The 22,405-nt window shown below is 34.6% G+C and overlaps 1 protein-coding gene across 1 annotated transcript in view; it reads left to right on the forward strand.

Annotated features, from left to right (window-relative positions):
• LOC118205645 (uncharacterized) overlaps positions 1-22,405 on the forward strand; it is a 73,507-nt gene that overhangs the window by 42,806 nt on the left and 8,296 nt on the right. Inside the window, exon 2 of the mRNA XM_085823038.1 lies at positions 21,537-21,727. Coding sequence (XP_085679164.1) covers positions 21,537-21,727 — 191 coding nt within the window. The remainder of the gene's footprint in view (positions 1-21,536; positions 21,728-22,405) is intronic.

Consider the following 22,405-nt stretch of genomic DNA (forward strand, 5'->3'; position numbering starts at 1 on the left):
CTCCACATATACTTCTGTTTTCATCAGATTCAACAACTTCGGGATTTTGCTCAAAAATCACTTTCAGAAGATCCTCATTAGGTATTTCATTTGGCACATTTTTTACAAGTAAAACAGGATTTCTCTTTTTTGGCAAGGACGTGTTCAATTCCGGAGACTTTTCATTAATCTCGGCTTGAAGTCGATTCCGATCATTTTCTGTCAAACACTTAACCAAGACTTTATCTTTTCCAATATTTTTTAAAGTATATACACGTAACTTAGCTTCTAATGGATTAATTTTTAGTTTAATAATTTTCTTAACATCGTCAGAAGAGCAGTTTTCAGAGTCTACAATTAAACAACAATCCGAAGAAATCAAGGACTTTTCATTAATCCTTGTAACATCAGATGGCGCCACCACGCTAGCATAACTAGGTCTTTGTTTCACATTGTCCACAGGAGATGGCAGCACAGCACTAGCATACGTTGATTTTACGAAAATGTCTTTAAGACTTTCCCTACAAGCTTCAAGGTAACCCAACGACTTAATACGTTCAAAATTCTTAGTAATCAAACACTTTAACTCACACATTGCATGCCTTGCTTCTTCACGAATATTCTGGTTCATATTACATTTTGACTCAATAGCCGTTTCAAGTTTATCATAGCAACATATAAGCGCACTATAAAACGTATCATCGTCTTCTTCGTCCATCCTGGCATTCCTTTACTTCGTAGCACTGCTCAAAGAAGTAAACAAATCGTCAAGCTAACTATGCCGAAATCTTGCAAGAGCCATAATATTAACAATACTTCTTTCAACTTGAAATAAATTGGACAAACATAAAGCAGAGCACTTACGCAAATAAAATTATACACAATAAATAGTTTACACACATTAATTACCGCAAAATAAAGCTGAAAATCAGAGGTCAAGAAAACACACACAGCAATGGCGCGAGCATGCGCAGAAACGCCGTTACTAGGTTACTACTAAATCTAGTTTCCAGGAATTTTTTTTTCAGACACTGAAAATAACTTCAAATTTGAAAGGCGTAGAAGCTAAAAATGCTGATATTTTGAAACTAAATTTCAATTTTACGCAATTTAGTCTCTCATTCAAGTTAAAATTCCCATTGAAAGTAATTTCCTCCTAGGAAAACATAGGCGGATATGTTTACAGTTGTTTTTATGCTTGTGTAAAATTTGACTGCCTTTGTGTTGTATTTAAAGATCTTCTTACTGTTATGTGCGAACGTCCGCAAAAGCGTACACTCAAGTGTCCCAGAGAAAAGCACAAATATCCATCTGACAGTCTCCATCCTTAACATTTTTTACTTATACTAGATTCTTCAGTTCACTGATTTGGACCTTCGACCAGACACTCATCTTTTTCGTCGACTGATGGCGGCCACCTGACTTTTACTTTCGTCTTTTTGTTTTAATGATGTTCTTCGTGTGATACAGAGTAAAAGGAGGCACTGCTTTCTGAAATTGAAATTCACTATATGTTCTTAGTATGCGATATGCGACGGGGGACGTCAGTAAGCCAAAAAGCCACGGTTTTGCCGACTCCGACCACTGCTGTAGACGATAGTCTTGTTTACTGTAGATGCTATCCGAAAGAGGGCTCTGCGATCACCGACACAGACGGTCGCACTTTCGTAGCGCTCCGGTTTGGTTTATTAGATTACGGCAAAGCACTCGAGGGCTATCTGCCTTAAGGGAGGGATGCCTTCGTGGAGGACTTTTTAAGGGAAACTGGCTCGTATACACGTTACACATGGGGAAAAACCACGAAAACGCCCATGCAGCCAGCCCGTTCGCGGGATTCGAACCTCGGACCGAACTACCAGTGTTCAGCGATTTTATCACTCGGCCGCTGGTGGGCCTGTAGCGCTCCGGATAAAACGTTATTTTTTGCAATAAATTCATATCTCCTGGAATAAATTTACTTTTTACCTTTTCAGGATTGTCTCTTGCGTGGCAGGGAAATTGTTACCCCAATTATTGTTGGCTATTACACCTTCCAACAGTGGTTTTCATAGCTCTGGAGAGATATCGAAACCAAGGGCGAGTCCCAATGCCAATGATTTCAAAATTTCGGAGTGCCCATGGTTCAAAACCATGTACTTCCACATCAGAATTACTAAAAGTGAGCAGAAATAGGAAAATTTTGCATAAGTAAGTTACTTGATGCTCAATAGAGGGAGCCACAGGCTCTAGAACGATTAGAGATAGTATGAGAAATTAAAACTTAAACATCGTTAATTTTTATAAGTTTTTAAGTTTTTATAATTTTTTTCTACTCCAAGGGCGAGTAATTATCATCATCATCATCAATATTGCCGGGATATTGCTGTTTTGACGCAATGTTTCCGGCTCTTAACACTTAGGCCCGAAGGGCGCATGACGGTAGTTGGCAATGACGATTGAAAGGAGGCATCAGTAGTGAGAAGAGGGGGTGACAAGCATGACGTCACAAGTTTAGAGAAACACGCAGACGAAGCCCAAGACCAGGAGAGGCGATGACAGGGTGAAAATCAGACTTGTTCTGTTGTTCGTGATAGGTACATGTCATAATAAAAGTTACAAAAATATGATTATACAATACAATTTATTAGAATAATATAAATACATACAAATAATTGGAAATGAATACATAAATTATATACGGATAAGTAAGTCTATATACATATTTACAGCGACGTTGCACTCGAGATAAATTTACGTAGGGAAGTTCGAGTCTCGGGTGAGAAAGGCCGCGAGTGGTCTGATACGTGCGTCTTCTGCAAAGATCTGATAATCGAACACTTTGAAGTGTTTCATATGTGAGCATTTTTTCGCCTTTTCAAAAAACTTTCTATTGGCTTTATGAAGGAACTCTTCGACTCTGTCGATACATAGGTCTCTGTGCAAGGTCTCATTAGAAACATAAGAATGCGCATTAGTAATAACTCTGAAAAGTTTGTTCTGCGTAACTTGAAGTTCTTTCATGTCACTTTGAGTGTAGGTCGCCCATGCAGGGAAAGCGTAACAGAAAATTGGCCTGATAATTGCTGTATAGATGTGTCTTTTCCTTCTAAGATCAAGTGTGGAGTTTTTACCTATTAGCGGGAGGAGATTTTTAATAGTATAAGAGGTCTTCCATTTAATATTGTGAATGTGGTCTTTCCAGGTAAATCTGTGATTTAAAACTACCCCAAGATATGTAGCCTTCTTAACAAGTGGTACTTCTTCATTAAAGATATTAATTTTTCTGTCTATAGGGATTCTAGAATGTTTTTTGCCAATGTTAATCAACTGGAATTTTTGTCCGTTAATCGCAATTCTCCATTTAGTGCACCATTCCTCGATGGCTTTATTTTTTTCTTGAAGTTTTAGCAAAGCGTGATCTTGACTATATGACTTCACGGCAAGGGCGGTGTCATCAGCATAACATCCGTGGTAAGTACTGAGGTCGGCACTGTTGGGTAAATCATAAACGTAAAAAAGATACAAAATAGGACCAAGAATAGAACTTTGTGCTACTCCGGCTTTCAGATATTTGGTCTCAGAGTGTTCATTTCCAAAATTTACAAAGAATTTGCGGTTCCGTATGAAGAAGTTGATAAGTAAGATGATTTTTCTACTGAAATCAAGTGTGATGAGCTTGAAAATGAGCCCCTCATGCCAGACGCGGTCGAATGCTTTCGCCACGTCTAGCATGAGTAAGGCAACACTTTGATGCCTGAATAAAGCAGATCCAATGAATTCGCATAGACGAACAAGTTGTTTTGTCGTTGATAGATTTTTACGGAAACCAAATTGTTCCATTGGGAGCTTGTACATATGCGGCTCAATTCTTTTATAGATGACCCGTTCGAATATCTTACCTAGTCCTGGGAGTAGACTAATCGGTCGGTATCCTTCCGGTTTGGTGGCATCTTTTCCCGGCTTTGGCAGAAGAATGACTTTCGCCTTTTTCCATTTTTCGGGAAAGTAGTTATTTTCCAGGCAGGCATTGAGAATGCTAACATATTTTGTGACCGTGTTAAGTGGCATATTCTTAATTGCAACATTCGTTATTTCATCATAACCAGGTGATTTCCGGTTTTTCAATTTTCTGATGATGTTCCTAACCTCAATCGGGGATGTATATTCAGTGCGATTTTTGGCCCCGGGTCCTTCAAGCCAGTCTTTGATAACTTGCCTAGTATTAAAGGAGAAAAGTGGGTCACAAGGGTCTTCATTCGGCACGAATTGTTGCTCTAAGTGCTCTGCCATAAGGGCGGTCTTTTCCTTGTATGTAAGCGCGATTCTGTTGTTACTATAAATTGGTTTATTGCAGGGGGGGCTTGCGCCTAAGGTTTCTTGCGAAAGACCAGAAATCATTTCCAGATTCATTGAAACTCTCAATTTTATTATTCCAGACCTCATCCCGATGTTTCCGAATCTTGCATCTGATTCTGTTATTAAGTCTGTTTGTACCAAATTAATTGTTCTACTAAATTAGTTGTTGTTATCCTACGCTGTCCGGTATTTTTAGATTTTTTCCTCTTTTTCCGTTTTTCTTAGATGATTTTATCCTTTTATTTGTATGGATTTCCTCATATGCCACACCCAAACAAGGGGACCTCTTATCAGTAATGCATCTTTCATCGGCTCCCCTTCCAGGCCCCTCTATATGCCTGACACTAGAGTCAGGAACTTCTGGGGCAAGAGAGGTATCTGGGCGAAAGAGTTCTTTGTCTGGGCGTTGGTCGATGTATACCACAATACAATCTCCGCCCAAATATTTGGCATAAATTGCTAGTTTTCCTTCCTTTTTTTTTCTTTCTTTTTTTTTAAGTTTATTTCAGGTTTTATTTTCTTAGTGTTCTTGAGTTCTAGACGACATATTCATCATGCGATTGCTGCTAGGATTACCTCATTCGAATTTAAAGTGTGGTTGCTTGCTAAGTTCTTTTTATAATAATTTAAATAGCAAAAATCAAAAAGCAAGAATCAATATTTTCCATATATAACATCTTTATTATTCTTTGTAGCCCTCACTAACTCCTTACTGATTTTATGGCATGACAACCTTCTGAAACTAAACTGAAACTAAAGGTGAAGTGAAAGTAGTAGTCATTATCTAGTAGAAGTAGTTGTAGTTATTATGATCAATAATAATTGTTGCCTACATCACTCCCCTACCAGTAACAAAGTTACGTTACTCTGAAAACATGGTGGGAGAGAAGATACAAATATCTATACAAATAACACTGATACAAATATATAAATTGAAATTATGTACACAAAAAAAACATAATTAAGTTTTAAATTAATATGTAAGAGTTATAAGTTCAAGAAGAGTCAATAACGTCATTGAAACGAACTGAAAGTTTTACTTGTCTTCCACATCGTGTTAATATTTTAGGTTGTTCTAGTTGCTGACTTGGCACTGATGTTTGCTTACTTGGCACAGATGTATGATCACTTTTGAAGTTGGAGACAAAAGTTCATTAGGTTGTAACACATAAGCTGGTTTTAACCTATCCACAGAGATACTAACTTGTTTATTTTTAATTGATAGAAGAAAATATTTCGGGGTTCTTTGCAGTACCAAAAAGGGTCCTTCATATGGGGGCTCCAAAGGTTTTTTTACTCTGTCAACCCGCAGAAACACGTGCGAGCATGTGTACAAATCTTTTGGGATGAAAATCTTTTGTTTACATTTGAATTTGGATTGATAGGGCTTTAAAAGGGCCATCTGATTTCGAAGATTACTTACAAAATTATCATTAGATATTGGCATGTTTGATTCTTCAAAGAATTCGCCAGGTAATTTAATAGTTTTGCCATAAACCATTTCAGCTATTGTATACTTACAGTCCTCATGTAGAGCAGCTCGCAAACCCATAAGAACTGTTGGTAATGTTTCTGTCCAATGAAGAGAATTATGACATCTAATAGCTGCTTTTAAAGTACGGTGTAGACGTTCAATTTTCCCATTACTCTGAGGATGGTAAGAAGTTGTATGGTTTACTTTTACTCCACATAGCGAAGCCAAATTTCGAAACAGTTCCGAAATGAATGGAGTTCCTCTGTCAGTAATAACACAAGAAGGTACACCAAATCGTGTTATCCAATGTTCATAAAAGGCTCTTGCTATATTTTCTGCTGTGATATTTGATAACGGTACCACCTCCATCCAAGAGGTAAACCGATCAATACACGTCAAACAATAAGTGTATCCATTAGAAGGTGAATAAGGCCCAATTAAATCAATGTGCACAACACTAAATCTTTCGTCTGGTGCTTGATATTGAGAATATTCTGATTTTGTATGTTTAGTTACTTTATTTTTCTGACAATCGATACAAGTTTGAGCCCACTGTTTAACATCTTTTTTTATATCCGGCCAAATGAATCTTTTAGTAATCTCTTTTACAGTATTTCGGATTCCAGGGTGAGCTAAACCATGAATTGCATTAAATATTTTCATCCGAAAAGTTTGAGGTATGAATGGTCTGATATTAGAAGTAGAGGTATCGCAATATAAGTTTTCCTGATGGTAATTGGTGCTGTTTAATATGCAATGATTTGGAATGTAATTTCAACTGTTGCAGTTCATCATCATTAATTTGTGCATCTGCTATCAGGTCAAAATCAACAACAGGTGAATCGATGTCCTCAATCCTAGATAGGCTGTCTGCAACCACATTGTTCTGACCACTTATATGGCATAGGTTAGTAGAGAATTGTGAGATATATTGTAACTGTCTGAGTTGTCTGGGAGATGCTTTGTTATGATTCTGCTTAAAAGCAAACGTTAAGGGCTTATGATCCGTATAAATAGTAAAATCGCGGCCTTCAAGTAAATGTTTAAAGTGTTTAACGGATAAATATATACCCAAAAGCTCGCGATCGTAAGCGCTATAATTTTTCTGGGCATCATTAAGCTTTTTTCAAAAAAATGCAATAGGTTTCCATCCATTGGGTTCTTTTTGTTGAATAGCTGACCCAATAGCCAAATCGGATGCATCTGTGAGAAGTGCCAGAGGGTAATCCGAATTGGGGTAGGCCATCAACGCTACTTGAGCAATATCTTGTTTACATTTTTCAAAACTTTTTCTGGTTTCATTGGTCCATAGTATTTTACGTCGATCTTTTTTTGTAGATCCTTTCAAAAGTTCATGAAGAGGAGCTTGAGTTTCTGCGGCATTTTTAATGTAATTACGATAGAAATTGATCAGTCCTAAGAAGGAACGAAGTTGGTGTATAGTTTCTGGAAACGGATATTCTGTGATAGCTTTAATTTTTTCAGGTAGAGGTTTTGAACCTTCAGCAAATATTTGATAGCCCAAAAAGTCTATTACAGGTACTCCCAAAACTGATTTGCTAATATTAATTCGGAGACCATATTTATCTAAACGCTGGAAAATTGTTTTAAGATGTAAACGATGTTCTTCCTCGCAAGAAGAGGCATTCAACACATCATCCAAATATGGAAACACAAAGTCTAGGCCATAAAAAACTTCATTGATGAACCTCTGAAAGGTCGCGGGGGCATTTTTGAGACCAAAACTCATGACATTGAATTGGTAAAGACCAAAAGGTGTGATAATAGCAGTTTTTTCTTTATCTTCATCTGCTACTGGAATGTGAAAATACGCTTTAAAGAGATCAATTTTAGAAAATATAGTTTTATGAGTTAAAATATGTTGAAAATCTTGAATTCGAGGAATGGGATAACGATCAGGTACAGTTAAATCATTCAGTCTTCTGTAATCCCCACATGGGCGGAAAGAACCGTCTTTCTTTGTCACTATGTGTAGGGGACTTGCCCATTCTGAACTGGACGGACTAATGATGTTATTGTCCAGCATATATTTGAATTCTCTTTTAGCTATTTCCAACCGTTTAGAGTCTAATGGTCTTGCTTTACAACTTACAGGTTGTCCTTTAGTTATAATATGATGTTCCACATTATGCTTTACAGTAGAAATAAGAAAATTTCGTTTTGTCATACTAGGATACATAGCAAATAAATCAGAATATTTACATAAGCTGCCCGTTGTATTTACAGTTTCATGAATAGAGATGGGTGCGATGTCACCATAAACTGCAAGGTTCGTCACACCATCAATTAGCCTTTTATGCTTTATATCAATCAATAAATTGAACTTATTTAAAAAATCTGCACCTAATATGGGTTTACTAATTTTTGCTACAATAAATGGGAATTGAAATTCTCGGCGTAAACCAAGATCAAGAATTAAAACTTCTGTACCAAAAGTATCAATTTCTGTATTATTTGCAGCATATAATTTATAGTCACTAATAAGTTTGTGTTTAGAAGTACGAGGAATAAGGCTTACCTCTGCTCCACTGTCAACCAGAAAATGTAAACCTGTTTTTTTGTCCGTGATAAATAAGCGGAATTTACGGCAATTTTCTTTATTTACAGCAGCAGAGTCTGCCGCTAATTCTACTGCTGATTTTCGTTTTCCGGGGAGCTGTTTTTCCATGCACAGGGGGGTTTGCATCTATCAGGAAAACATTTTTCTCGAAAACGAAAGTGGAAATAACAGTACTTGCCATTAGGGTTATAACGGCTCCGAGATTTACTTCGATTATTAGATGATCAACTGCTATTTCTTGAGCGAGAACGAGAATTTCTTGTGACAGTTAGTTTTCCGAATTTATTATCCAAAGCTGCAATTTGTTGTCGTAATTCAGCAATAGCATCTGTTCCTGGAGAAACAATACTGCTGGCACAGTATAGTTCTTGTTTTGGTTGCATTTCGATGATACGATCCGCCATCAGAGCTAGTTTTTCGATATCTTCATCACTAACGATTAAAATATTGCGCACAGTATCTGGCATTTTCTGCAGAAATAGTGTTTTAAGAACTTTATTCGAAATGCCATCGGTAGCAAGATTTCGCATTTTTTGTAAAAGTTGACTAGGTTTACTGTCTCCCAAGTCTATGCCTGTTAGCAGTCTCTGTAAACGTTTATTTTCACTTTCTTTAAAAGTGTTCAAGAGACGTTCTTTAGCAGCAGTATATTTGGTTTTGCTATTGTCACCGATAATATCCCATAAACTTTCAAAATATTTTGCTTCCAATTGCGATACTAAGTAGTTGAATTTAGTTTCCTCGGCAGTTATTCCACAAATAGAAAACTGTGCTTCTACTTGATAAAACCATGTTTCTGGCTTTTCAGCCCAAAAGGGAGGTATTTTAATACTTACCTATTTCTTCTTTAATCGCCGATTCTTCACTTTCTGACATCTTTATCAATAATTCCGAGGTCACCAAGTATGTGGTTGCTTGCTAAGTTCTTTTTATAATAATTTAAATAGCAAAAATCAAAAAAGCAAGACTCAATATTTTCCATATATAACATCTTTATTATTCTTTGTAGCCCTCACTAACTCCTTACTGATTTTATGGCATGACAACCTTCTGAAACTAAACTGAAACTAACGGTGAAGTGAAAGCAGTAGTCATTATCTAGTAGAAGTAGTTGTAGTTATTATGACCAATAATAATTGTTGCCTACAAAAGCACCTCATTTGAAAAGAAGGTAAGAAAATTTTCTCATAAAATCTCATAACATTTTATTATTATTTTTATTATTGTTACTGTTATTACTTTTATTAACATCGATCTTATTTAATGTCTATCGCTGACTCTGTATCTTCCCCCCTCCAATGTCTTCATTAAATGGATTGCTCACTTTCTGAAAAAAAAAATATAATAAAAATTATATTGGTAATGGTTTTGGTATGTATTATTTCCCTTCTCTGACGTATCCGCTTATTATTATTATCATTATTAAATTGTATTATTATTATTATTATTGGGGTTTTTTTGTGTCACTGTGATAAATTGTAAATTTTGGTGATATTACTATAATAACTATTAATGATGCTTGATAGCTATAAAAACTAATATAAGAGTAATTTTAAATTTTTTCTCTAGCTTCTATTCCTTGCATACCCCTTCCCCACAAAAATGATTAAACTAGCTTTTAGTTATTCTTCCTGTTGATAGATGGCGCATTTTGTTCAGGCGTCCATCTCCCAGCAGGGTATCATCATGGACCTTACAAGAGATAGACTAACTCAGTGGGCGGGGCGCGCGTCACCGACATGTCGGCAAGAAAGAGTAGGGACGATTTGGTTTACAACACTGAAACCTATGGCGTTTGTATCACAGAACTCTTTTTAATTATTAAATGTGATACGTTGTATAGTGATGAGATTATGAAAGCCACAAATATTTCCAAATAGGATTTAATATATCTCATTAAAGCACTTTCTACTGCATTTCGCTCATTTTTTTTCACGCGTAATTCATGTACAAACATGACTTTGGTAAAACATTTACTTTGGTAAAACGGTAAAAACTCCAGGCACAAAATTTATGAACTTAATTTTGCGTACAAATAAATAATTAAATAAGATTAAAATTAAATAAGATTAAATTAAATAAGATTGATAGTGCATGATGCTTATAAAAAATAAATAAGGTAAAATTAAACAAGATCTGATAATTTTTTTAAAAAATTTAATGAACATTTTCAGGCAATGATTTTCCAAACTATAATAACATTACGAAACGATCATATTTATTTGATTATATGATCATTAAATTATTAACATTAAAGTGGATTAGTTATTTTAATAATTCATAAATTTCGGAGCAAAAATTTTCTGAGGGTAATGAAGGGAAAGAAAAAAGATAAAATAAAATCTAGAAGCACTCAGATTTTATATTACGCCCAAAAGGAACCTTTTTTTAAAGTTTTGTGTGTTACGTATATTTATTGAATATCATGTTCTTGCCCGCAAACCATATACATTTGAAAACGGCATATCTTTCGAATTTCCGCACTGGAGATAAAACTGTTATTTTCCGTACAGTGCTCGCTCTGAACTCGTTGAGTTTCTTAATCAAATATTCGTTAACATTTTACAAAATATGAAATAGATTAAAACAAATTCGAAATTCGGCCTTCCAGATGCACATGTTCGAGTGGAGGATTACATTATTCAAAATTTGATGGCTCTAGATACTGTCGTTTTTGTCACAGTGCGAGAAACATACATGTATTCATGTAGATTCTTCATTATTTAATTTCTTTACATATAATACAGGGCGATAATATTTGGTAACAGCAATTTGCAAGGAGACACGGACATTTATAGTAAAGCAGCGCAAAATGCCGCTTCGAAACTAACAGCCTTTCTAGGCTACCGCAGCTTTGGGCTAATAAATTAAATTAACAGTAAATAAAAAAATCTTATGCAGAATTAAAAATAAATTTAAAAAAATAATCACTATAAAATACAAGCAAAATTAATTATTACGGTTAAATACAATTTTAATATTAGAATTAAATGTATAAAAATTTTTCAGGAGTCAAAAGTGTTTATCACTATGATGTATTATGAAATATAATTAAAATAAAATTCCTTTATAGAAATTATGCTATAATACATATCTATAATTAAAAAAAAGCAGCACAATTTAGAATTTTAAACAAAACTTTCGAAAGTTCGTTTTTAAATATTTTAGTATTTTTTATTTATTTACACCAATAAAAAGCATAAAAATTGCAAGAGAATATTGCTTGTTTGAAATTTTCTATTAGTTCAGATTTAAAATATTATTTTCTAAAAGAAGTAGTTACAAATTTCCTTACAACATAGGAAAACTAAAAAAATATCCAGCCCTGAAAACGTGCAATAGCTTTATAATTATTTGGAACGTTAATTATGCTTGATAAATATGCTAAATTTTCAAAAATAAATCTCAATTTCAAAAATAAAAATATGTAGAAATTCTAATTTGTGAAATGAGGCGCTACAACCAGCTTTTTCTTGACAATTATACACGCTGCAATAGGCAACCAATGTTAAATATCGTCCCTACTCCTCCGGATGTGATCAAGGTGACAGCCGGCAACGCCTCAGACGAGAGAGAAAACCCGTTTGGGTTAGTCTATTTCTTATAAGGTCCATGATCGACACTTGGTAACTTTTCTACTGTTTAAGTCTTATAACGTCTTATACCCTCCCACTATATACGCCCACTTATTAAAACAACCTCAGTCTGAATTTTTAGAATGCTTTTCTACAATTTCTTTCTTAAATTTAGTAACTTCTTTACACAGCTTTCCCTTATTTAGTAAATTTTCCTCATTTTCAATTTAGTAGCTTTCTTGCAACGCCTTTTCCCCCTAACTTTACTTGAGCCCACTTTTACAAAATACCTGCCCCGTCGGAATTTTTAATTTTGTCTACAAAATATTTCTTATCCTTTATCTTTTTCCTCCTAAATTACCTTGTAATATGTATCTCCGCAGGTGAAAGCTCATGAGGCAAAATCGTCTTCCGCCTCCGGTACCCCACTCTAAATCAATGAAGGAGTGGCTTCTTATTAGGAGGCGGGGCCTTCTTCTTTAATTTTTTTCCCCTTTTTTCCTGTGTAAATTGGTAAATGATACTTCTTCAATCTCTTCCTCTTTCTTTCTGCCTCCCCCCCCAAAAAATTGCTGTATGATACCACTTCCTTTAGGTGAAGATCACCAGTCTATGATTTTCCAGCAAGAGCCTGGCGTGCTTTAGTTATAATTATTCTAGTTTTTAGTTATTTTTCTGCCCACAGATGGCGCTTTTAGCTCAAATGTCCATCTCCGAGCTAGGCTTCCCCTACAAAAGGGCAGCGCACATTATTCTTAATTAATATTTCATTTATGCACACTTCTAAGAGAAAAAGGCAAAAATTTAATTTAATTTTTGTCTGCTGCTCATTCTTCCTCTCAGTTTCTCTATTTATTTATTAAAATTTTATATTTAATAACTAAAGTTTTCATAATTGCTTTTAGTAATTTTGAGCCTTAAATAACAACTAATAAATGACCTAATCAAGCTATTTATATAAATATGAAGGTACAAAAGGTCTATAAATCACGCCTCGGTTTATTTATTTATTCTTACTGTTATTTTTATTTATTGTTATTGCTATTTAATTTCTCTTCTGAGTATGCTTTTTATTCTACCGAATTATTACGCAGTTCTGAAAACTTTTAACATTTTATTCAAGACACGCTAAGTAAATATTTATTAATTTGTATTATCCTTTTGTGTATATTGCATTTAGTCAATACAACTGTACTTCTACATACAAACGCTGGTTTACTAAAATACTAATATTCCTTTAATTTTCAGTTGTTAGCATTATTTTATATACCGGTGTTTTGTACTGTGTTATATTCAAGCATAATATTTTAATACCTCGTGTCCTTCATCTTAGGCAAAGCTGATCTTGCCTTTTCCTTCCGATAAATATCGTCTGCTGATGACGTCCTTGCGAGGACGTAAATACTTTTTTTTTTTCCTTTTTCCTTCAAGTGTTATTCTCAATTTATGCACCCTGTATTTCTACAAATTCCAATTCCACATAGCCACGCCTTCCCGCCATCTTGGGTCACCAGCTCGAACCGCCAATGTCAACACATTTGATTACGCGGTATCGGCGAAGATTTTACCACTTCTATTTCTTTAATTTTTTATTATTTTTATATTTACCAGCGTCTCAGGGCAATCTTCCAAAACTATGAGTAAAAGCAGCGATGTTCACACCGTCTGCATCATCATGTCACAAGTACAAGTTATCCTACTTACGCCCACTCATTATTACCATTTTCTCCATCGGAAATTTTTGGTTGCCTTTTTATTAAATTTCCTTTTAAATTTTTTCCCCTTCATAACTTACCTTGAAGTATGTTATAAATCCTTGCAGGTGCCGATGACCTGTAATAGTTCATAAGGGAATATCGGAGTCTCATACACCATTTTTAATCCGATGAAGGCGTGCCCACCTTTTAGGAAGCGGGCCTATTTTTGTTTATTTTTTTACGTATTTCTCGTTACTTTACATCTTGTTTATTTACTTATTTCCCCTCCCTCTTACCTTAAGTTTTAAAATACTTTTAATGAACATGAATTAGCTTTTAAGAGGTTTTTCTGTCTCCTATGAAGGTGCGGCTACCTTTGATGGGCGGGGTCTTATGCCACTTTCGGAAATCTCGATATTGCTACAGCATCTACTGATGCTCTCTCATTAATCTTACTCCTTTCCTTCATTGAATGTACAACTAGATGATATCATTATAATAAGAAGTTTTCTCTCTCTCTCCTTTTTTTTTCCCCTAAAAACTTACTTACAGGTTCTTGATTGCTGCAATACAAAGTGCTAAAACAGCTTCAACGACTTAGAAACCAGTCATACTAAATTATCGTACAAACGACGACCGGGGATCTCAAGATGAAAAACAGTTTGTACACGTATTTCCCGGTAAGGTTTTCTTTATATTAGCATGCGTTGTCTTCCCAGTGGTGCTCAAAACTATATGATATATTATATACCTTATAAGTCACAAACTAAAAATCCTTTACATGCTCATTTACAAAATTTTGCTAGGGTATCTATATATTCCAAACATATGTTAATTTTGTTTACTTCACGTTACATTCCTAATCAGAGGAGTTTTTTTGGGGGGGGCGGTTTTTGACATATCCATACACACACACACCAATGGACGCTATAACATATCAAGATATTTTCTACTTCTCTTCCTTTTCCTCTCGAGGCTTTTTTTTTTTTTTTTTAAATTTTTATTATCCTTTCCTTTCTCCTCTTACTACTATGGGCCATTTATTTTTAAATTTATTTTGTCCCAATTTTTCTTCCAGGCCTTTTGAAATCGTATAAAACAATACGAAGTTCCTTTTACTTTTCTCTGGAAAGCGAAATTGCTCCCCTTTCTATATACCTTTCTTTCGCACCTAAGCTTGATTTTTCGCCCATCGGTGCAGAAAGGCTTAGCTTGTGCAAAACAAGACATCTGACTATTTTGTCTGTCGGAAACCAAGGTTCTTTAATATACTAAGGTTAGGCCAGGAACGGAAAAAGCGTGCCATTGGTTGCTGGTAGTGACGTCACCCGGGAGACAAGACCCATCGGCCGACGCGTATGCTACATGATTTTCGTAATGGAAGTAATGTAAACTAAAACAAAATAATCATTTTAAATGTGGTAGATACACCGGAAATACCGGGTATATACTTTCCGATAAAGTATTTTGTTAAAGCAATGTTTATTTTATGCACAGAATTCGTACGAATGCTGAAAATAATTGTAAACATTAAATTCTTATCATAAAGGAAAGCATTAGGAAATGAAAAACGATATTTAAGTTAATTGAGGGAAATAAATATTGTAAAACAAGCTATTTTTCAATATTTTTCGTAGTATTGTTTGCACTAAAGAAATTTTGTTGAACAGAACACATGATGGCATAATTCCTAAGACCATGGTAAAAACATAATCAAAAAGTATTATTCTATTTAATTTCATTGCTCATGCATTTTTTTTTAATACAAATGAACTTTGACATTCCATGAGAAATATATGATCGTGATTTTCAGTTTAATTTACATATCTCAAGCAAAAATATATATAAAAAGATTTGACATAACAAATTCATATTTAAATACCATAAAATTCTACAAATTTCTTAATATTCGTCATTTATACTTTTAAATAGTATACTTATCACATTATTTTTAAAGTCACTTCATACTGATTCACTTCAGATTTTAGCAGAAGTGCATATATTTTCAGTATAATCTAAAAGTACTCTTATAATCCCTTACACTCCCAAGATTTCTATATAACATTTATCCTGACCGTGATTATTTGCTATGGTAAATAATCTTCGATATTGGCATCCTATTCTTCCTTCCATACAATAAAAATGGAACAATTAAAATACATTTTCTTACACATATACGCACAATAATAAACTTGCCCTACACCTTAGTGTGTATACGAGCCAGTTTCCCTGAGAAAGTCCTCCACGAAGGCATCACACCTATTACGCAGATAGCCCTAGTGTGCTTTGCCATAATTAAATACACCACCACATGTTAGTTTTAATTCAGCCTGTACACAAATTAAATATTTTTAATGACTAATGTATTTTTAACAGGTTGTTTCTTAAAATACTTTTGTTATACTCAAAATATGTGTTCAATATTGAATTATTTTTCTTTCTCTTATAATTAAAAACTAGTTATATGGAATCAAAATTAAAACATATGCAGCAGTTAAATAACACTGAACAGAATATCTTACTTACTCTTTCGCTATTTGTATTCCAGCATTATACACAGATTTGTTTTCCTTCAGGGTCAGGTATGTGTAAGTTCACTTAGTTATATCAATTAAATTACATCAGGCATATGCATCAGTTAAACAACATTGAAGGAAATATGTCGCTCGCTCATCGATGTTTGCATCATAGTGTGGCCGATAAATTGTTCTTTCTTCTGAAGCATGTATCAGTTTACTATGTCTCAATGCTTAACCCAGACATTGCTTCAATACATAGAATTACTTTTGGGATGTAAAGAAAGTAACCAAAGCATGTGAATTAACTTAGATAAGCAAATTTATCAACTAATCATTCAGGTAGTCACTATTGGTAAACACGACATTGAGATTAAATATCTCGCTATAAGTCTACTTCATAAAAGGAAAATTATGATAAAAAATTAAAATAGAAGTAAAATGAAAAATAAATGTAAAATTACATAAAAGTTATGTATGAAAACTACATAAATTCATTTAAAAAATAGTCAGTTATTTTATCTGGTTGTAAAGAAAGTTTTCCACCAAAAACGTTCTTCATAAAACTAGAAAAAAACAACAACATGAAGGTAGTATATATAGCACGGGTACAAATCACCAGACAAATCTATGATTTTCTGTCAACATTTTGGTAGTTTTTCAAAATCATCGACACATAAACTTGGTGGCCACGAGTTCAAAAGCAGATCAACTACATTTTGGACATCCTGCGCAGAATGGAAGATAGCACCAGCAAGATGTGGCTGCAGGTGTGATTAAGTAATCTCATGCAGTACCCAGTAATTGAACTTGTGCGTCAAATCTACGAGATACTCAGCGCAACTAATGGACATGGCACTAATGTCTAACTCTTCAGCTTTCACTCTCTCGAGACCATACGCAAGCCCTTGAGTGGTTACATATTGATATTCAACAAGTTCTCGTAGGTGGGCCTCATCAACATTAGTAGGTTGGCCAGAGTGTGCTTCTTCAGTATCATAAGCCTTGTTTTTGAACTTTAGGTACCAAACCTTCAGTGTCATTTGATATAACATTAGCACATAAAGTTGTACACATGATTTGGCAAAATTTTGTAGCTGACTTTTTGCAAAAGAACTGGAAGAAAATTATAGTTCTAATCTGGTAGTGTGATAGTTCCATTTCACACACCTTGTACTTAATGGTATTTTTTTATAAATTTAAGAGCACACCGTTCTAAAGCAAGTCTCTCTTTTTCAAATACATTTTGCAATACAGTGTTCTAAAGCACGTTTCTTTCTTTAAAATGCATAATCTTTAATCATATATACAAAATATGATTCGAATTTCAAATCTTTCTTTAATCCTATATACGGAATATGATTAAATATGCCAATGTGAAATTTCGCGAAGAGGATATTTGAAGTGGCAGGATACTTTCATTAAAACTCGAAAGCTTACTTTAATTGTTGGGAAAGACATTTCATGTCATAAGAAAACACACATCTTTTTAATGCATGAAAAATATTTTCTGGTTCTCTGCTCCTTGAATGTCATAATCCTTGTTTTTGCATTTTCGGTACTAAACCTTCACAGTTTCATATGACATTACATTAATACCTAAAGTTTTACACGCGATTTGGTGACATTCTGTAACTGACTTTTTGCAACACAAATGGAAGTAAATGATGATTCTATTCTGTAGTAGTTAAAATAGATGTAGTAGTTAAGTAAATGATTCTATTTTGGAGTAGTTAAGTAGATGATTCTAATCTGTAGTAGAAATAGTTTCATTTCAGACACCTTGTATTCGATAACATATTTGTTTTATACATTTCACAATACAAAACTCTCACAGTTTCATATGAAATAACAGTAGTACCTAAAGTTGTACACATGATTTGGTGACATACTGTAGCTGACTTTTTGTAACACAACTATAGTAGAAATAGTTTCATTTCAGACACCTTGTACTCAATGATAAATGATATTTCTTTTACACATTTCACAACACAGTGTTTTAAAGCAAGTTTCTTTCAAACACCAAAATTGTTTGACAAAATATGATTAAATATGTCAATGTGACATGTTTGCGAAGAAGATTTTTGCAGTGGTAGGATACTTTCATTAAAACACGAAAGCTTGTTTTGATTGTTGGGAAAGACATTTCATGTCGTAAGAAGTCTCACATCTTTGTAATGCATAGAAAATGTTTTTTGGTACACTATTTTCTAGTACTATGCTTCTTGAGTGTAATAGTCCTTATTTTTGAATTTTAGGTACCAAACCTTCACAGTGTCATATGATATAACATTAGTACCTAAAGCTGTGCATATGATTTGTTGACATTCTGTAGCTTACTTTTTGCTACATATCTGGAAGTAAGTGGTGGTTCTAATCCGGTAGTGTGATAATTCTCTTTCTGATACCTTGTACACAATGATATTTTAATACAATTCACAACACACTGTTCTAAAGCAAATCTCTTTCTTTGCCAAAAATTGTTTGAGAAAATATTAGTAATCCTTGTTTTGAGTCCTTGTTTGAGCCATAGCCCTTGTTTTTGAACTTTCAAGATCAAACATTCACAGTCTCATATGATGCAACATTAGTACCTAAAGTTGTATGCATGTTTTGTTGACATTCTGTAGCTCCCTTTTTGTAACATATCTGGAAGTAAATGATGGTTCTAATCTGGTAGCATTACAGTTCCATTTCAGACATCTTGTACTTAATGTTAATGGTATTCACTTATAAATTTTACAACACAGTCTTCTAAAGCAAGTTTCTTTCTTTAAAATGCCAAAAATTGTTTGACAAAATATTATTAAATTTGCCAATGTGAAATGTTTGCGAAGAGGATATTTGCAGTGGCAGAATACTTTCCCTAAAACACGAAAGCTTGTTTTGATTGTTGGGATCATGTCATAAGAAGCCTCACATCTTTGTAAATGCATGGGAAATGTTTTCTGGTACACTATCTTCAAACTCGACACTGTGTAGTAAAGAATCATATGCATTTGACTTAACTGGCAATGATTTTTTACACTCATTTTCATTAACATTTTGAACTTCTTCATCATCATCAATCGCTGTCCTGGCTGCTATTGAAAAGTATCTTCATATATGAGTAGGATGTAATATGAGGAGGAGTTATAAAGATGATGCAATCCACTTCTGTGCCTTTTTCATATCAGCCTTATTTCTTTTCTTCTTTTTCATTTCTGTATTCAAATACCTCAAGCGTATAAATGTTCGTGTCTTAACATATATTTTAATGATTTCATTATGCACATCAGGAAACTTTTGTGCAATTTTTTTACACATAGTTTGCATAATGTTATTATTTCTTGAAAGACCATCTTTCCCATGTTCACTTACAAACACTACTTCAAATTGACTTATTTTTTTTAACCATTCCTCAGATGGAACAAGTAAACCACCACGAGAAAGCGTTTCTATCCAACCAACGTGTTCATCTGAAGGCAGATGGAGCAATTGTTCTGTAGGTGTTCCCAAAGAATGGTCATATTTTCTTCCACGGTAGGCTATGTAGCCTGCAAGGTACCGAAAACCCTCTACAGAGCAGTCAGCTGCAGGTTCACTTGCAAGGGTCAATCTAGAATTATCAAAAACAATATCCCTCATCTCAGTTTCACCGTCTAACATCTTCAGAGCTTCAGTCATGTCAGGTAAAATATTACCAAAAAAGTTGGAAGTAATGTATGCATCTTCCTCCTCATCAGGAGCAACAGAAGATGTGTTAGAAAGTGAAATCTGGTAGGAATTATTAGTTAACAATAAAAGACGCATTCGATACTTCACGTCTACGGGTAGTGGATGATCATAGAAATGGCCAAGACCGCGGATTCGGGAAAAAAAATTTTCCAGGCAATCTTGATTTAGTCTGGAAGTTAAAAGGTATTTAACTCCTAATTGTTTCAAATCAGAAAATAACCCCAGCAGTGATGTAATCGACATCATAAATCCTTTCTGAAATGGTAATAGGTGCTTTGCCTTGCCCACTCTCATGTCTTCACAAAAAGCATAAAATTTCTTTAAGGTTCTCTCCTGGATTTCTTCATGTATCCCATACGCACAAGATAACACTGTATCAGAGACAGGTTTCCTGGAGTTAAGAATATCAAATGAATTATTCACTAATTCAAAAAAAATTGCAGTTTCCTCTTCTTCTGGTATAAGATAGCGGATACCTTGTGCAGTATGGTTTGAAAATAACTGCGCAGCTAAATGCACACGCTGGCGTTCATTACCTTTAACAGAAATGTGACTTACGGACAACTTTGGGCAAATTTTCACTTCTTTGCAATCCATCGATATCAATCTTTCGATAGGTTCTTTTGTAATTAATTTATTTCCCGGAAGCATTAATCCGTCATCCAAAAAGTGATTACGAAGAAGTTTCAAAAGGTGTGGCACATCAGCAAACACCCACACACGTTTACTAGAGTCCTGGGGATGTGAAAAGCTGCTGTTCAGATGAGTAATCTGAAGTTTTGTCCACACAGCACGATTTCTACCACCCAAGTCAGCTACAGCTGCAACTACATAATATCCAATTTCTGCTAATGTTATTATTATATCTTTCAATATTTCTGCCGTCATTTGCGTATCAAAGTCGAAATATATTGGCTGCTTCCAGCTTGCAAGAAGTCCTCGCACCATTACTACTTGAACATTTCTATGTGGGCCAACAATCTTATCTTCTGCTTGGTCATAACAGATTCTACTATCCACGTTCATTTCATCGAATGAAAGAACACACATACATTCTTTGTCTGTCATCTGTAATGCCCCAGCACGCATAACATGAATTACATCGTGTAGCAAACCAGGAGAACAGCGAAATGAACAAAATACCCATCTCTTCAAAGTCGAAATGCTAGGAAATGGAAATCCCATTTTTTGTCTGAGATAGTTATAGCATCTTTTGGATACTGCCCTAAGTGTTGCAGATTTGCAAATGTCATCTGCATTCCACTTAACATATTTTTTATTTGACATGAGAAAGCGAATTTGATTGTCCGTAAAAATTGTCCCTAAAATTTTTTTAACTGCACTATGTACTTGTTTGCTTGTTACTTTCCTGCTCATTTTCTGATAGCTACGCAATTTTCTACGAGAAGCAGTAAGTTCAGTAAAAATAATTTTCTTTTGCATTTTCAATTGACTGCACAACACATTTAATCTCTTATTTCCCTTTTCTAAGATTTGCACACGCTCAACTAAATGAGATGTGTCACTGGATGTAAATTGAGTTGCACAGTCTATCTTATCAGCTTGTAGTTTTTTCTTTTTGGGGGAAAGGGAAGCTAAATTTTCCAATGCTCGTTTCCTTGTTCCCCGAGCCTGACACCTGCTTGCTCTATCCCTTTTTAGCATAAATTTAGATGACTCATTCCTGTTAGAAAACGTTCTCTCCAGATTAGGTTCAGTTTTTGAAGCACAACATATATACTTTATTGATGAGTTATTTTCACATGATGATGACGGAAGATGTAAAGTGGGAACAGCATTGGCTTTCAGCACCCTTTTAGGAGTTGAACCAAGCAATTCTGCCTTTAGATCTCGTACGTAGTCATCAGGTGTAAAATGAAGAGCACATACTCTGGCATTTTCGATGTTGAAATTATCTGCTCTTTTGCAGCGATTAGTCCATAACTTACGAAGTTCTGGATCACTTGGAAAACGATGGTATGTGATGCCTTGACTTTTAGTTTTCCTTCTATAATTCTGACACAACGCTATAGCACAACTTGCCATTTCCGACTACTTATAAAAGCAAATTAACAACACAAATCAAATGTATCACAGATCAAATGCAACGAATGTAAACAAACGCCGAGAACTAACGACTGTCACCCACATGACGTCATGCGCAGGTGGCAAAATTTTCTCCCTGCACTACGCATCGCTCGTGGGCCCCCCCCCCTGGTCGGAAACGGTCGGACATGCTATCCTGTTGAAAAGGACGGGTAATATGAAGCACGCGATTTTTGAACGTATAAAAAAGCATACTTTTTCTATCGGTAGTTCATGATTCCATGGAAGTCGGACTTCAATATGCATTGAAGGTTTAGCTTTCCTTTTCATCATTCTCATAACATAACGATTTATTTTATTAGCAAAAAAATTGTAGGCATATAATTTGATGAAATAAGCTGTTTAATTTTTAGGTGCATAAGGCTGAAGAAAAAATCAGTGTAAAGATAAATGTACTGATGTGAAATCTCACATGAATAAAACTT

Source organism: Stegodyphus dumicola, chromosome 8 (genome assembly GCF_044657685.1).
Source record: "Stegodyphus dumicola isolate Sdum_Otavi_A_Nest chromosome 8, ASM4465768v1".
In the NCBI taxonomy this organism is placed as follows: Eukaryota; Metazoa; Arthropoda; class Arachnida; order Araneae; family Eresidae; genus Stegodyphus; species Stegodyphus dumicola.